The sequence below is a fragment of the Typopeltis vanoorti genome, chromosome 3 (assembly GCF_054136105.1).
Source record: "Typopeltis vanoorti isolate ZY-2024b chromosome 3, IOZ_Tvanoo_1.0, whole genome shotgun sequence".
Classification (NCBI taxonomy): domain Eukaryota; kingdom Metazoa; phylum Arthropoda; class Arachnida; order Uropygi; family Thelyphonidae; genus Typopeltis; species Typopeltis vanoorti.
In genome coordinates this window covers 125,508,525-125,526,369 of record NC_143551.1, presented here as the reverse complement: position 1 = coordinate 125,526,369, position 17,845 = coordinate 125,508,525, and the positions used below count along the sequence as shown (strand labels likewise).

At 35.2% G+C, this 17,845-nt stretch overlaps 1 protein-coding gene across 1 annotated transcript in view; it reads left to right on the top strand.

Moving 5' to 3' along the window:
* Positions 1–17,845, top strand: part of LOC150108540 (V-type proton ATPase 21 kDa proteolipid subunit c''-like) — a 167,154-nt gene that overhangs the window by 132,643 nt on the left and 16,666 nt on the right. The window contains exon 5 of the mRNA XM_090415972.1: positions 576–636. Coding sequence (XP_090272098.1) covers positions 576–636 — 61 coding nt within the window. The remainder of the gene's footprint in view (positions 1–575; positions 637–17,845) is intronic.

Sequence of the window (17,845 nt, the reverse complement as noted above, 5' to 3'; positions counted from 1 at the left end):
TTTGTTTGTTTGTTTGTTTGTTCATTCATTGGATTTCATGATGCTCATGTTTTTTCATGATATTCTGAAATCTCACATGGCATGAGTGGCCATGGGGGAAGCTCCATCACAGCCTTGCATGGAAAATTCTTTCTCCCATCTCCCCATGTTGTATTCCTGAGAACATTGACATCTGACTATCGCTTTTCTTAATTTTGGATAATCATATGTACAAGTGATAATTTTGAAACATAGGCATTGGAATGGAGTTGGATGATTTTTGCTTTCTGAAAATTTGGCAGTTGATAGAAGTGGCAGTTATAAATTTCTGTTTTGTTTGAGAAAAGTTTATTGGCTCTAATAATTTTCTATAAAACAGCAAAATTTTTTGGTCACAATATAATTGAACTAATTCAGTATGAATATTTTTTTAATAAATTGAAAAATTGTATTGAACAATCAGTACTTTTAAATGAATTATTGAATATCATATTTTTCTATGTAAAAAATTTACTTTTGCAATCTGTACCTTATAACTTGGATTTGTGTTTATTCATTTATTAATTTCCTGTTACACTATTTAATTTTTGCCTTAGAGTTTTGACCCATCACTAATTGAGCGACGGCCAGATTTAAAAGCTAAAAACTACATGAGTGGTAAGCAGTTTGTTTATAATAATAAAAAATTGCTTAATGTATTATTTAATGTTGAATGTTATTCTTTAGTGTAATTATGATATGAATCAGAAGGAATTTACACAGCAGTTTCACATTCTATCAAATTTCTTAGATTAGCATTGGATCTGGAACCAGTGCAGCCTGATTAGCAGATTTTTGTAATCTTTCTATTAGCAAACATTGTTTGAATGCATGGTGTAAAATAGGAATGGATACTTGTCCTTTCTTATAATAACTTTTTCATATCAAGTTGAAGACTTTTAGGATCTTTCCTTCCTTAATTTTAATTACTATGATGGTTATCAAATCCTGATGCATCCTCAAAGGAGTTTATAGGATGCCATGATAGTATTACATGAAAAGGTTGCAACACTAACTTCATGTGAAGAATTTTCATCCAAATTAGTCTTATCTCTTAAGATTCTGGTATTGTTAGATCTTCTAAGGCATTTCAATCTTCATCATTCTACTTGGATCTTGGTCTTTTCCTGCAATTCTGCACCTAACACTGCCTTGCTAACATTTTTGTCTCCTGTTCTAGGTTAGGTACCATACCAACTGAGATCAGCTCCCCACACATTTTTATGGGGGGGAGGGGGAATGCTGAAAAGTTCTGATAAAACCTAGAACAAAAATGATATTAAAGCAACTGATATAACCACAAGATTGGAAATGATGCAGCAGCATTGTAACAAGTAAATAACACTTCATGGGGAATATGTAGAATTTGTAAGTTACGTGGCTCTACCTCAATTCCTTCATGGTGATTATCATAACTTTTCGGCACACCCTCATATTTTTATTAGTATTATACAAGTATCCCCTCATGGAATCAGAACACTCATTGTAAGAGATCCACTATACATACCAGCCATTATTTACACAATACCTATCATATCTCTTGTTAAACTCACAACCAGAGGTGGTTTTGTGAGTGCTCATCTCACTGAAACACTCACAACCACCTCTGGAAACCCATCCCACCTGCTCACTGCCCTCAAAGCAAAAAATGTAGTCTTAACATTCTTGCTAACCATGCTCTTACACAATTTCCATGGATGACCCCCCCCCTCCTGCCATATACTGAATAAAATGTCTTCAGTGTCAATCCTATAAATCTCCTTTAACAACTTATATGGTTCTATCATATCCCTTCTTATTGCCTATCAGCTAGTTTTTGAAGCTTGTGGACTGTCGGTCTATTCTCATAGGGAAATTTCCATAGACCTGCAACAATCTTTGTCACTTGCCTCTGGATGTTCTCCACTGCTTCGTCATCTCCACAGAATCCAGGTGCCCATTTCTGTGCACAGTAGTCCAGATATGGCTTTACTAGAGCCTTATATAGGGAAACAAAACTGCTGTCCCTACTCGTTAGTGTTCAACAACAATAGATGTGCTGTTTGTGCTATCTTCTCACTATGTCCTCTAAACTTCAACCTCTCTGTTCACAGTCACTTCCCAGTTCCATCAACATAGTATATAATGCGTGAACTTTTCTTCCCAAAGTGTATTACCATACACTTGGCCACATTAACTGGCAGCCATCACCATTGCCCATGCTGCTAGTCAATTTAAGTCTTCCTGCAGGATCTCTGCATTACCTTCATTTAGCATTGTTCCTCCCGGTTTAGCATCATCAGGAACATCTGAATATTTCCTGTCAAATCATTTCCTATATCATTGATGTGCAATTTAAATTTTTTAATACTAATGATGTGAAATTCCTTTCTGATATCTTAATTTTTAATGACTTTGCTATTGATATCCATCCTTACTCCCCCAATTTTTCTGAGAATTCTCTTATTTGTAGTTCTCTGATCTTTGATCAGAATTGATTTATACACTACTTAAATGTTTTGACTAATGTCACTCTTCTGCAATATAAATTTATTCATTTTACCCCCCACCATACCAGCTTTACTTAATTTTTTTACTATATTTAATTTGCCATCCTCACTAAAAATTGTCCCAATAGCAGAAAAAATTTATTTATTCTATTGGATCTATATTTGTTCTGTAATGAGTTTATTGTGCCTGGACTGTTGCCAAAGTTTCTTAAATACATAATACCATTGCAGCTTGATCTGGAAATTTGTAATTTTGGAATCTTTCCGTTATTATTGAAACTTATTGTTTGCTTGCATCTTATAAAACAAGAAGATACTTATCCTCTTTTATAACTTTTTAATGTAAGTTATTCAGAATCTAGCTGATGTTTTTTCTTGCATCTTTTCATAGCCTTTTTTCTTTTTATTGCTGAGTAGTTAGGAAGTCCTCTAGACTTCACTCGATTTATTTAAGGTATACATTCAATTAAAGAGCTGAAATTAACATCTCCAGTTTTGATTCAGTTTAATGTTACTTTCCTTCATAATGTGATCCATATAGGTGATGAATAACCATAGAGATAGTGTATCCCCTTATCTCTCACCTGATTTTACAGCCAAGCCCTGAATCTCTTTCAGTTCTAACTGCTGACTTATAAAGTATGTATTGCCTGATATAATGTACCATTTATACCATATAACTGTAGTGTTTTGAACATATTTTCTCTTGGCACCTTGTCATATGTCTTTTCCAGATCTATAAAACTTAAATGCAAACTCTTATTGTTCCTGTGATTTCTCAGATATTTATCTTGAAGTGAAAATTGGATCATAGCACATCCATTTGGCCTGAAACCAGCTTGTTTTTCTTCAAGTCCACAATTTTGCTTTGCATTTTCTCAAGTATGCTTACATAAATTTTACATGAAACACCCAGTAGAGACATTACTGTGTAATTCTCACTTTCTTTTATTTTTCTTTTTATTAATGGAAATTGATCTTATGAGGTCACTTTCTACTGTGATTGGATTAATTCCAGTTATTAGCAAAACTCTCTTACCTGAATCTGGAATTTGACCTCTTCTGGCCAGGCATCTGAGTTTTGCAGTGCTATCAGTGTAAAATACTTCCATATTTGAACATCTCTGGTCTAATATCATCTACTCTAGCTGCCTTTCCAGGTTTCATGTTTTTGATGCTTTTCCATATATGAAGTATTGATATGTACCTCCGAATTTTTTTGGTTCATACCCATGAAAGGTTATTAGTTAAACCTTTAAAATTTAATGTAAAATTTTTTAAATACATTTGTACCATGGATGAGCTAAAGTTTTTTTTTTTTTCTATTTTTATCAATTTTATATACATTTTTAAATTATTTTTTACATAATCTAGAAACCAAACATCATGGAACTTTTTCAAGCCATTTCAGGCTTCCAATAAGCAGAGTGGTGATCTCACACCGGGTGATGAAATTCATCTCCCACCTACAATCACAAACATCCATGCCCACAATGGAATTTGATCCCACGACATGTTGGATACATTAACCACTTGGCCAACCAGACTGGCGATTGCATTTCTCAATGTTTCTCATTCTTTTTGTCATTTCATGTTTCTTTTAGCAGTGTATCAAAAGAAGTAATCTTTTGATAACTGACATATCTTTATCTTCAGTTTATATATCACCTTTATTATCTGATTCCTTTTCCAGTATTCTTTCCTCTATTTGTAAGCTTTTTCAATAGACTTAGACATTTTGCCACCTTCCTGATATTTATATTCTGTATTACCAGAGTCTTTCCATGATTAGTTTAGTTGTTCTTATGCATTGCTTTATTTCTTACTTTTTTCTCTGTATTCTGTCAGAGCATATTCTTGCTAGGAAGTTATGATATGCTTTCTTCTTTTCCGGTGTAGTAGCCTTCAACTTCTTGGGTCTACCATGGTGTTTTCTTTTTATATTTGTAAACTTCACCCACCTCCCTGGCTGAATCTATAAGTGTTTTCTTTCAAGTCTACTGCAGTCACCATGGTTTGAATTTTTTTTTTTTTTTTCAAACTTTCTAATTTTTTTTCTTGAATAATATTTGTATATTTGAGTCTACAGTACATCTCTGAATGCTAGTTGACTTTGTGATTCTTCTTTAAAGCTTTGTACATATTTTTCATTTCAATATGGTATTTGGTTTTATCCTGCTCAAAACTAAGTGATGATCACTTCCTATTTCAAATCCACTGTATACTTTTGTATCCTGAACTCACATAAAACTATTACTATCAACAATAACAATCCAGAATCTTTACTATGTTGTAAACCAGATTTTATTTCTCAAGTCTTCTCTCCATGTGATTTTGTACACAATTTATGTTGCAACATGGTATTACTAATGAATAGTCCATATGAACAGAAATCTAGAATAGTTATATACCATTATTATTAGCTTTGCTCTTTTCACCTGTACTACTAACTACATATTCTACTTGGATCTCACTCTTTTAGGCATGTTTCCTACCAACCTTGTCGGACATGATTTGTTAATCTCTTTCAGTTCAGTTTAAATGACCCAACTAACTACCTTAGATTAGCTCTGCTTACACGTTCATTCTAATGACAAGTTTTCTTTCTCATCTTTATTTTTAATAATTCTGCCAGTGACAAAATTTGCTCTCCCTCTTATTTATTTATTTTTTTTCTATAATTCTTGTGATCTCTAGTTTTTGATTGACTGTTTTATTTCTTTTAACTCCCAGAAATGATCTGGGAGTTGGGTTAGAAACCTACAGTTAGCAAACAATGCTAGTTTAGTGCTTGCTAATTTCTCTTTATTATTAAGACAGACCAGGAAGTCAGGAAGACCATATACCACACGCATAATAGTTATTGAATTCACACACACACACACACACACATCTCACTATCTTCATACTGAGTATTCAATAATCCTAATATAATTTCTAACACTCTCCTTTGCACTCTCTTCACTATATCACATAACAACAGATACTTGGACACCAGACCTGCACACAATAGTCCAAGTGAGGTCTTTTCAAAGCCTTGTAAAGATGTAAAATGACATTGTTATTATTATTGGTGACACCTCCAAGGAGCCTGAAGACTCATCACAGGAGGACACCTACTGTACAACTGTCTCTGCCACCATGCCAATCCTCTACAGCCAATCATCTACTGCCCACAACCGCCACCACTACAACTAGTATTTTTTGTCTGTAAATTGCGTGTGTTCTGAAGGGCCGATTTGTCTGTATGCGGGATGAAACACCCGAGTTTCTGGGAGGAAAAACTCTGCTACCTCTGTATGAGATCAGCTAACTCACCTTCAATTGAAAAAAGCCCATATAAAGATTCCTCCCCCCACGACGAGAATGGTTTATCCATTCCCATTGTCTAACTCAATGATAACATTATTATAGAATGTTACCATTCAGCATGTAACCTTTCCTGAATGAGTACATAATGGTCACTGTCATCACCTGGAGACAGAATAGTCACTTCTTTAACTGAAATCTCCTCTAACACTGTAATGAAATCTAACACTCTGACCTCGTTCCTTCTGTCACATGCTGCTTCTGTCTCATTTCACAACAGCTCAAAAAATTCAGTTTCACTCTTCTTATGACATTTTATTACTACCCAATCAATGTTTGGGTAATTAAAGTCCCCTTATGATTACTCTTTTTGCACCTATCATCTTTATTTGGTGATGCATTTCTTCATCACTGGCAATCGATCCACCAGGTCTGTAACAATACCCCACTATGTATTGGTCTTGTCAGATTTCACCTCACACCAGATGGCTCAAACTCACTGCCACATGAAAAACTGTTACCAGTATTAGTCATCGGTTTCAATACTAACTGGATTCAAGTCATCCAATATCATTAATAGCATGTCTCCCTTCTCTCCTGTCCTATCTATACTTACTAAAAATACTGTGTCCTTTATACTCTATACCAGTTATGTCTACTTCTGATAGCCAATTCTCACTAATGCCTACAATATGAGTTACCAATGTATTGATCAAGGCAACAAACTCTACCCATTTCTGATACTCCTAGCATTTGTGTACATACATAGCTACCTGCATGTTTTTTATGCTCTTGTCTGTGGTCATTGTGATTCATTTGGACAACTTGCAGATCTCTGTTCTTATTGAGTGTCTTATTTATGCTTATGTCTTTGCACATGTTTAATGGCTCCAAACCAGATGAACACAAAAATTGCTCTCTCCTAATAATCATTTCCACAATTCCCATTATTAACACAGTTACATAACGTTATCACTCTTGTACATAGATCTGTACCATTCTTCCCATCATAATTTAGTTTCCTTGACTCTGTGTGTTAGGTCTCATGCCAATTATTAGTTTTTCAGGACTCCTGATACCAAACACATTTAAGTGTAGGCTGTCCCTCTTATACAAATATAATCTTCCCTCAAACTCACTCCACACATCTAAAATCTCTCATTCCTTTGACGTAGCCTATGCATCAAATTGTTTGCCATCATAGCCTTCTTCCTAATTCATTTTTATCATATTTAGGTAATATATTTATGATTTTTACTTTCTCATTCTTTGCTCTCACTTCTTTCAACAACCCTTTCACATCCTCTCTCATACTGAAGTTATTGATGGTTAAGTCATTATTACTTGCTACAATTACGATCTCTTTACTTTTCCATTTTTCAATTGCATGTGCTATTATTTTTAATTTTTGCTTTAGGAAAATTTGAAGTTATAACCCACTCAACAATTATTTTTTTTTAAGTCACCATACCAAATAATGTCCTTTTTGCAATTAACATTGCTTACCTGATTTTTTTACCTTACCATAACTTACCTTATTTTGTGCTTTGTTTTTTCTTATTTTGCAGCTTAATTTTTTTTATCCTACGTAGCTATGTCCATTTAAGTGCCACTTGACTTTCTGTGATTCTTGTGTTGTCTGTCTACTAATCTGCTTTAACTTCAAAATTTTGGCAGTTAAGTCATTTTCAATATCCTTAGTGGGGCAAGCCTTCTTGTTCTCAATTTTACTGTTTTTCTTGCATTATGTTTCTTTTGAATTTTTGACACTATTTTAAACTATATTTAATATTGCAATATCTTGATAAAAATTTTATAAAACACTAAATACTTTAAAAACAATAAAATCTACACTAATATACTATAAAACATTAATTTTCTAAGGGAAAAATCAACAAAACAGATAAAAATCACCAGTTTTACAATAGCACTAAATACACCAACCACTTTCGTTGTAGCCTTGAACCCCATCATTTAACTCATATAAATTTATTCAACTCTCTACATAATGGTGGAGAGTCAGTTGAATAAAATCTTTGCTTATTCTATTATTTATTTCTGTATACAAGCAGTCCCTGACTTAAGTAAATTTGGACTTACACAAAGTATTGTGAAAGGACTGAAAAAAAAAATGGTGAATTATAAAATTTTTACTTAATCCACTTGCAATTATTTGCATGCTATCTAATGTCTTCCACAAGGCAGATAGCCTATGTGATGCATGTATTATTCTTACTTCCAACATAGATGCATTATATTTTTAGTGTTTTAGTGCTGTATATTTTCACTGCTTGCATGTTATATACACTGCCCTGCCAAAAGTATCTGGATACTCCCAGATATAATGTACGGACCTCCATTAAGCACTGCATGGAATCTGCTATAAAAGGAAGGTAACCGACATCCAAGACAGCAGTTTTGCAGAACACAGGTGGTCAGCATGCCCAAGACATGCCAGTTAAGTGATTTTGGGTGCGTGTAAGTGGCAAGTCCATCTGTGAGATCAGTGTTCTGACTGGGCATCCATGATCCACTGTACATGAAATTGTACAGAAGTATGAGAAGCAAGGCGCTAACAGTTGCACCACAATCAGGAAGACCCCCATCCTTTTGGACTGTGACAAACGGGCCATTGTCTGAGAGGTCAGGCTTGTAGGACCACTCTTCAGGCCATCACAACTGCTGTATCAGTGGATTCTTCTCCCACCTCCTAGTGTGTGGTCCATCATCACGAACAGTGCGGCATGCTCTTCATGAGATAGGTTTTTTTTGGGTGGGCTGCAAAGATTTTCACCTGAGGCTAATGCTCGGTGGCATCTGTGCTGATGTCAAGAGCAACAGCACTGAACCAGTGGGCAGTGTAAGAAAGCGATGTGGAATGATGAGTTGCTTTACTCACCACCAATCGGATGGCCATGTATGAGTTTGGAGGCACCCTCTCAAGAGATATGACCAAACCTGTCATGCCCATAATGAAGGATTGTGGTGGCAGAGTCATGGTATGGGCAGTGTTCTGTTCTGCAGGTGTGGAGACCATATGTGGTGTGAGCACAAGACTCAATGCCTCTAGGTACCAGTAGGTGCTAGCTAACCATCTTTCTGGAGTCATGGCGAAGTTCTGTGGGAATGCAACTGATTGTTTCTTCCAGCAGGACAATGCCAATGTGCCATGCCATGTGCATACAACATAAAGGTCAGCATTAACCTGTTGCCTTGGCCAGTCCAGAGTCCCGATTTGAACCCAACTGAAGTGATGTGGGATATTCTGGAGTGCCACATATGCCCATGCAAGCCACCTGTCACCAACGACAATCAACTGCTGGAGCTTTTGAAGGCCGAATGGCAAGGCACCAGAACAGTGTCAGTAACTTGACAGTAGACAGCCTTCCACAATGTGTCGCAATGGTTATGCTTCAAAGGGTGGCCCAACATGTTATTGACTGCATCCATCAATATAGCCTGCCAGACAAGTGGTGTCTGGATACCTTCAGCAGGGCAGTGTATGCTATAGCATTTGTGTGGATTCTAATATTAACTTCACCATTCTTAAAAGTCCAAAGAGGAATAATGACATATTAAGAGATTTATGAAGAGAAGCCACTATTTAGTCAACTCTTGATAATTTCAAAGGGTCGAATAACCAAATTAACCATTAAAAAAATTTTTTTTGTGTCTATTTTCCCATATTATATGACTTTGCATTAATAATTACATATTGAAATCCAATTTCTGTGGGAATTCTGTGATACAACTAACAGAAATAACCTTTAAAACATGTTCGATGCACTACCCCCTCACACACACATACATTCTATAAACAAGTAAACAGTAGCATGTAATTAAAGGCTAAGGGATTAAATCTGACTTACATAGCCTGCAGAATGTAACTCTTGTATGAGTCGGGGACCACCTGTATTTCATTTGACATCACTAAAAATTTGTCTAAATAGCAGAATATATTAATTGTTTTGTAATTTCATCACTAAGAATGTAGTTGTTTTTCCAATTCCCCCTATTTTCAGTGTTTTGTCTTCTTAATGCTGATTTTCATACAAATTCTTATACCAGATTTATTCAGGAAAATCATCAGCATAAATTACAGCTAAGTTTAATATCTCCTGTATCCATATGAGATAATGACACTTTTTCTTCATAATGTGAATCACATACCTAAACAGTGAATAAATGGAGGTAGTACATGTGCTGTCTTATACCTGATTTTTACATTGGTCTTCCTCTATACCTTCAGTTCAAACTGCTACCTGTAAGTATAGGCTATATATTGCTTGGTATAATGTTTCATTTTTACATCCATGTAATAGTAATGTTTTGAAAAGTTATTATCTTGGCATCTTATATTATTTTTTCCATATCTACAAAACTCAAATATGGATCATTGTTATATTCCCATGATTTCTATGCAGTTTGTCTTGAAATAAAAATCTAGTCCTGATAACTGTTTCACCTTAATCTAGCTTGTTTTTTCTTTCTCTTCCCTAGTGTTTTTGATTTCTCACAGTCAGCCAGGTTTTGCTGAGTGGTTTGCCTGTTTGGTCTCTAACAGGCCATAGGGCTCAAATCCTGCTGTGGATTCAGATACTTGTTAATGCCATTAAGTGCCATTGGATTTTTTTCCCCTTCGATAATACAGAAACCCTGCTCCAGAGACCAAATATGGGACAAGGGTACTGGATAGTAACCATCCAGTAGGAGACCCCTGTCCCATATTTGGTCTCTGGAGCAGGGTTTCTGTATTATCAAAGGGGGTGGGGGAATCCAAAATGAATCTTAGTCTACCTATGGTACTAATGTGCTGTTAAGCTTACAACATTTAAAAAAAGTATGCTTGCATAAGTCTTATAAAAAAAATTCTTCGGCAGTTCTCATTCCGTTTTATTTCTCTTTTTTATACATGGATACTATAAGAACAGAGTACTGCAGTCCTTTAAAATTTCACTTCTTCTCCAGGCCATACAAATTATGCAGACTAGCAATTTTAAAACTTTGTTATACTTCCATATTTAACCATTTCTAGTTAAATATCATCTACACCAACTTCCTTCTGCACTTCAAGCATCTGATTGTTTTTCTATCTCAGGTATTATGTACTCCTGATTGCATTTATCTTGATAATTTTAAGTTATTATATGTGGAAACATTACTAAGTCTGTATCCAGTTCTTTGCATGTAGCTTCACAGTTTTCCTATATTTGGTGACACTTCTAGTCTTGTCTGTTTCATTTTGTTAGTCAACTGATGCAGCATCCAGTTTGTGTGTGCATTTCATTGTGGACCAACTCTGTAACAGTTTGTTTGACTCATGCTAATTTAGTGTTCAATTACAATACTAGTGACCTCTGATTTATTTGCTAATTTTCTCTGATTAACTGCTAAACTTCTGCTTATGGAAACCAGCAGCTGCAAGTTTTAGTCATCCACTTTGTTTTCAGTCATTGGTATGAAGTACAGTACTCACTTTGAGAGTTTCTGTACCATAAAAATTTTATAATTGCAATGAATTTCAATAGTACTCACATTTTTTGTTCATCACAAATTTGATTGCACTGTTTTGCCTAATTTGGTAAACTTGTAAAAGACTTTTCCATTGTGTACACAAAACACAAGAAATAACACACATCTGTTATACACAACTCTATGCTCTCATCCAGAATTTTTCATTTTTATATCACATTTATTATCTTTCTTTTACACTCTTCCTATATTTCTAAGCCTTTTCAATAGTTTTATGATATTTATCTTTGATATTCTTATGAAGGTATAACAGTTTAGCAGTTCCTTAGGGTTGGCCTTTATTGATTTTGAAAAAGCATTTGAAACAGTCTTAATATTAGTTGTATTAGAAGCTTTAAAAAATCAAGGAATAGAAAAATAAAATTTATATTGATATTTCAACTGCATCTATAAAATCAGGAACAAATATTTTCGAAACTTCCTATAAAAAAAGAGACAGCTAAAATGAAATACCATTTCACCTAAACTGTTTATAGTAGGTCTGGAGGAAATATTTAAACACCTGGAATGAAAAAATAGTGGAATCATGGTAAATAGGAAAAGCTTAGTAACAGTAATATGCTGATGACATTGCTCTTTTGGACAAGAAATGATCAGTGAATTGAATGTAGAAAGTAAAAAAGGATTAAATATAAACAAAAATAATGTATAATAAATACATAACCTGTATTTATTATAAATTATTTTGGAACACAGAAAGTGATATAGTAACTTCCTATGTTTATTTACTTAGGACTAAAGATCACAGTAGATGGAGGCTTTCTGAATTCAACTTGGTTGGGCAACCTTAAGAAAACCCCATGAAGCATTCAAAGGCGATATCTCAATCTCTCTTGAAAGAAAAATATTTGACAGTTCTATATTTCTGGGCTTTGACTGACTAAAAATTTGACCCTTAAGCAGGCTTGCCAGACGTCCCGTATATACGGCACTGTCCCATACTTTACGTCAAATTTTGCTGTCTCGTATTGTACTTGTAGGGACAGCCTAATGTCCCATATTTTAATGAATTAGATAAGTACCAGATCAACAGAATAGGGATGACTGAAACAAAAAAGACAAAAACTGGTGAGATCTTTCTGAGCAATAAATACAAAATGTTATATTCAGGCAATGACAATCAAGGAAAAGAAGGAGTAGCCATAGTATTCAACACAAAATACAAGGCTAATCTTCTTGAATGGCAGTCAGTCTCAAGTAGAGTAATGTGGGCAAATATGAGAATGGGGAACTGGACAATGAGACTTATTGTGCCTATGGTCCCACAGAAGGTTCTACTAAGGTAGAAGTGATGAGTTAAAAGGAAAAGTTAGTCCTTGTTGGGGATCTAAATAGCAGAGTAGGAAATGATTGTGAGACATAGAAAAATATTTTGGGAAAATTTGGAGAAATGAATAAAGCTAATAATAATGGCAAATACCAATTGGATTCTGCTCAGGACATGGATTGGTTATTACTAACACCATGTTCCAACATAAAAATGTGAACAAATTCACATGGAGAGAAGCAAGGAATAAGAAAAGTCTCATTGACTATGTTATTGTTGATAGTGATGTTTTCTCCGTGGTACAGGACACCAGAGTGTACAGAGGAGGATTTGAAATTGGAAGTGATCACTATTTAGTCTTGAGCAGGATAAAATTGAATTTCATATTGAAAAGAATAACATGTAAGAAAGTTTTAAAGTGAATAAAAGTTGAGCAGCTCTCAGATGTGAACTGTAGACTAAAATACACAAAAATTATTGAAGAAAAAATGAAAGAGTTTGAGAACAGGAATCAAACCTAGGAGATTCATTGGCAAGCCTTGAAGAAAGCCCTGATTGATTCAGCTAGAGAGGCATGTGGTAAAGTTGTCTGCAAGAATAGAAAAATCAGAACTCCATGGTGGACACAGGAAGTTAAAGAGGCAGTGAGGGAAAAGAAGAAAGCCTATCAAAAGTTCCTGGCAAATAAGTCAGCTTCTGCTCTTAGAGAATACAGAGATAAATGCAAGAATGCTAAATACTGTGTAAAACTAGCTAAACAAAAGTCATGGGAGGACTTTGGCAAGAACATAGAAAATAAATATCAAGAAGGTGGCAAGATATTCTGGAGGTTGTTGAAGAAGCTTTGAAATGGATTAAAGAGTGCTGTAACAGAAGTTAGAGATGATAAAGGTGACATGAAAACGGGAGAAAAAGATATCCTTGAAGTATGGAGTAATTACTTCGAAAAATTGCTAAACGAAACAAGCGGTGATAGCACATTGTTAAAAATACTCAACAGGGATACAGTCAGGAATACATATCCATACTTGAAGTAGAAAAAGCCATCAAAAGCTTGAAATGTGGAAAGGCAGCAGGAGTAGATATTATTTGACCAAAAATGCTGAAGTATGGTGATATAAAAGTCTTACAGTGGCTGCACTGCATAGTTCATAGGCACGAATTTCAGATGATTGGAGTAGAGCTCTAATGGTACCCATACATAAAAAGGGAAAGAAAACTGAATGTGAGAATTGCAGAGGTATTTCCCTACTGAGTGTTCCTGGCAAGATTTATGCCAGTATACTTGAGAAACGGTTGAGAAGAATTGTGGAAGAAAAGCTGGGTGAAGAACAAGCTGGATTCAGGCCAAATAGAGACTGTTAGGATCAGAACTTCACTTTACAACAAATAGTCGAGAAAGCATGGGAATATAACAAAGATCTGTATTTAAGTTTTGTCGATTTGGAAACGGCATATGACAAGGTGCTAAGAGAGAAGCTATTGTATACACTACAGTTATATGGTGTTAATGGGGCATTATATGAAGCAATACTTAGTCTTTATTTGAGTTGTAAATCAGCAGTTAGAATTGAAGGAAGTACAGGAAGATGGTTTAATGTTAAATCTGGGGTGAGACAAGGATGTGTATTTTCCCCTCTGTTATTCATTATCTATACGGATGACATTATGGATCACTATAAGGAAAGTGGAATTAAACATAATATCAAAATTGGAGATGTTAATGTCAGCTCTTTGCTTTATGCGGATGATGTTATACTTCTAAATAAATCCGCTACAAGTCTGCAAGATTCTCTGACTAAATTGGATAACTGTTGTAATAGATATGGTATGAAGGCCAGCAATAAAAAGACAAAGACAATGAAAATTGGCAGAATCATTGAAAATGTCAACTGTGTTGTGAATGGAGAACGTGTGGAACAAGTAAAACATTTCAGTTACTTAGGCACGATTTTTACTGAAGATGGTAAATTAAATATAGAAATAGACAACAGAATCAGCAAAGCTGGTATGGTGGGAAGTCAATTGAATAAATTCATATGGAATAAGAGAGAAATTAGTCGGAACACTAAATTAGCTGTATACTTCAAACCAGTTTTAACTTATGGATTTGAGAGCTCGGTCAAAGTAAAACACATGACCAAAGACTAGAAACTTCAGATATGAGAGTCCTGAGAAAGATTATAGGCATGAACAGATGGCATCAATGGCAATATCATATTAAAGACGAGGATATTAGGAAAGAACTTGACATTGTCAGCATCCAGGAATGCATTAGCAGAGCTAACGCATTGGGCAAAGAAACATTAGCAAAACAAGTGATCTCTGCCAGGCTGGCAACAAAACAACCCAGAGGAAGACCAAAATATAGGTGGATTGATACGGTACAAAGTGCCTTAGACGATAGAAATATAAGATCTGATAATGTTGGAGTCTTGACAAGTAACAGACTGATTTGGAGGAAAATTGTAGATAGGAAGTTAGTAATGATGTAATTTTTTTCATGTAGTACTATCATATCCTGTACACCCCTTGAGGGCATGAGAAATTTGATGATGATGATGACTTACAACTCAAATAAAGACTAAGTATTGCTTGATATAATGCCCCATTGATACCATATAACTGTAGTGTATTGAATAGCTTCTCTCTTGGCACCTTGTCATATGCTTTTTCCAGATAAAACTTAAATACAGATCTTTGTTATATTCCCATGCTTTCTCAACTATTTCTCGTAAAGTGAAGATCTGATCCTGACAGCCTCTATTTGGCCTGAATCCAGCTTGTTCTTTACCAAGCTTTTCTTCCACAATTCTTCTCAACTGTTTCTCAAGTATACTTGCATAGATCTTGCCAGGAACACTCAGTAGGGAAATACCTCTGTAATTCTCACATTCAGTTTTCTTTCCCTTTTTATGTATGGGTACTATTAGAGCTCTACTCCAATTATCTGAAATTTGCCCTATGAACTCCAATTCGCCTCTACTCCAATTATCTGAAATTTCCCCTATAAAAGTCTTACAGTGGCTGCAGTGCAGCCACTGTAAGACTTATATCACCATACTTCAGCATTTCTGGTCGAATATCATCTACTCCTGCTGCCTTTCCACATTTCAAGCCTTTGATGACTTTTTCTACTTCAAGTATGGATATGTATTCCTGACTGTATCCCTGTTGAGTATTTTTAACAATGTGCTATCACTGCTTGTTTCATTTAGCAATTTTTCGAAGTAATTACTCCATACGTAAAGGATATCTTTTTCTCCCGTTTTCATGTCACCTTTATCATCTCTAACTTCTGTTACAGCACTCTTTAATCCATTTCAAAGCTTCTTCAACAACCTCCAGAATATCTTGCCACCTTCTTGATAAAATTATTTTCTATGTTCTTACCAAAATCCTCCCATGACTTTTGTTTAGCTAGTTTTACAGTGTTTAGCTTTCTTACATTTGTCTCAGAATTCTCGAACAGCACAAGCTGACTTATTTACCAGGAACTTTTGATATGCTTTCTTCTTTTCCTTCACTGCCTCTTTAACTTCCTGTGTCCACCATGGAGTTCTGATTTTTCTATCCTTGCAGACAACCTTATCACATGCATCTCTGGCTGAATCAATCAGGGTTTTCTTCAAGACTTGCCACTGAATCTCCAAGGTTTGGTTCCTGTTCTCAAACTCTTTCATTTTTTCTTGAATAATGTTTGTGTATTTTAGTCTACAGTTCACATCTGAGAGTTGCTCAACTTTTATTCACTTTAAAACTTTCTAACATGTTATTCTTTATAATATGAAATTTACTTTTATCCTATTCAAGACTAAATAGTGATCACTTCCAATTTCAAGTCCTCTGTACACTCTGGTGTCCTGCACCAGGGAGAAAACATCACTATCAACAATAATATAGTCAATGAGACTTTTTTTATTCATTGCCTCTTCTCTCCATGTGAATTTGTTCACATTTTTATGTTGGAACATGGTGTTAGTAATAACCAGTCCATGTCCTGAGCAGAATCCAATTGGTATTTGCCATTATTATTAGCTTTACTCTTTTCTTCAAATTTTTCCAAAACATTTTTGTATGTCTGACAATCATTTCCTACTCTGCTATTTAGATCCCTGACAAGGACTAACTTTTCCTTTTTCATTGTGTCACTTGCTTTCTCTAAAGCATCAATTGTCTAATTCCCCATTCTGATATTTGCCCACATCACTCTACTTGAGACTGCCTGCCATTCAAGAAGATTAACCTTGTATTTTGTGTTGAATACTATGGCCACTCCTTCTTTTCCTTGATTGTCATTGCCTGAATATAACATTTTGTATTTATTGCTCAGAAAGATCTCACCAGTTTTTTTCTTTTTTGTTTCAATCACCCCTATTATGTCGATCTGGTACTTATCTAATTCCTCAGCTAGCTCCATTTCTTTGCCATTCACGCTTCTTATGTTGATAGTACCGATCTTTAACTCTGATGTTGAGTTGGGGTGTGCTTTCAGATTTGTTCCAGTAGATGACTTTTCGCTGTTCGTCCTGGTCCCCTGGCGAAAACAACGGGGGGCCTTGTTTAACCAGGCGATGCCCCAGCCGGCATGAAATTTTGGGATGGTGTACCATCATTTTGTCTATTGATTTAAGCTAATAAGAATATTCTTTGGTTGGCTAAATTCCAAATTGCCAGGCCATCCTTGTTCATTCAGTATCCAGGTAGATACCCAATAGGGTGCACCAAGAGAAGGTGAGGATTGGACATTAGGTCAGAAGCCATGGTCGATTCTCCGCATTCCTTTAAAGGCTATGTGGAGGTCTCCTGTCAGTTATACAGCTTTGACCTATATGGAAATTAATTGATAGACATATAATTCAGAGGACCTCAAAGGGGTGTATTCCAGATGATTCAAGTTGAGTCCCTCATGGTTACCTGTCTGCATAAAAAAAAGAAATAAAACTGGTGGCAGCCCTTATGGATCAGCCGCCACTGAATAAAACAATGTGAGAATTGCAGTGGAATCTTCCTACTTCCATGTAAAATTGAAACTTGAGCAAGCATACAAGAAGCTGAGAAAAATCCTATAAGAGAAACTTTGGGAATGACGATCTCAACCCAGGCCTAACGGGATTTGTCAGGAACCATATTTTTGGTTTAGAAAAAGTAATCAAAAAATAATGGGAATGTAACAGCAAGTTTTGTATATTTGGAAAAGAAATAAAGCTGTTCAAAATACAACGGTCCA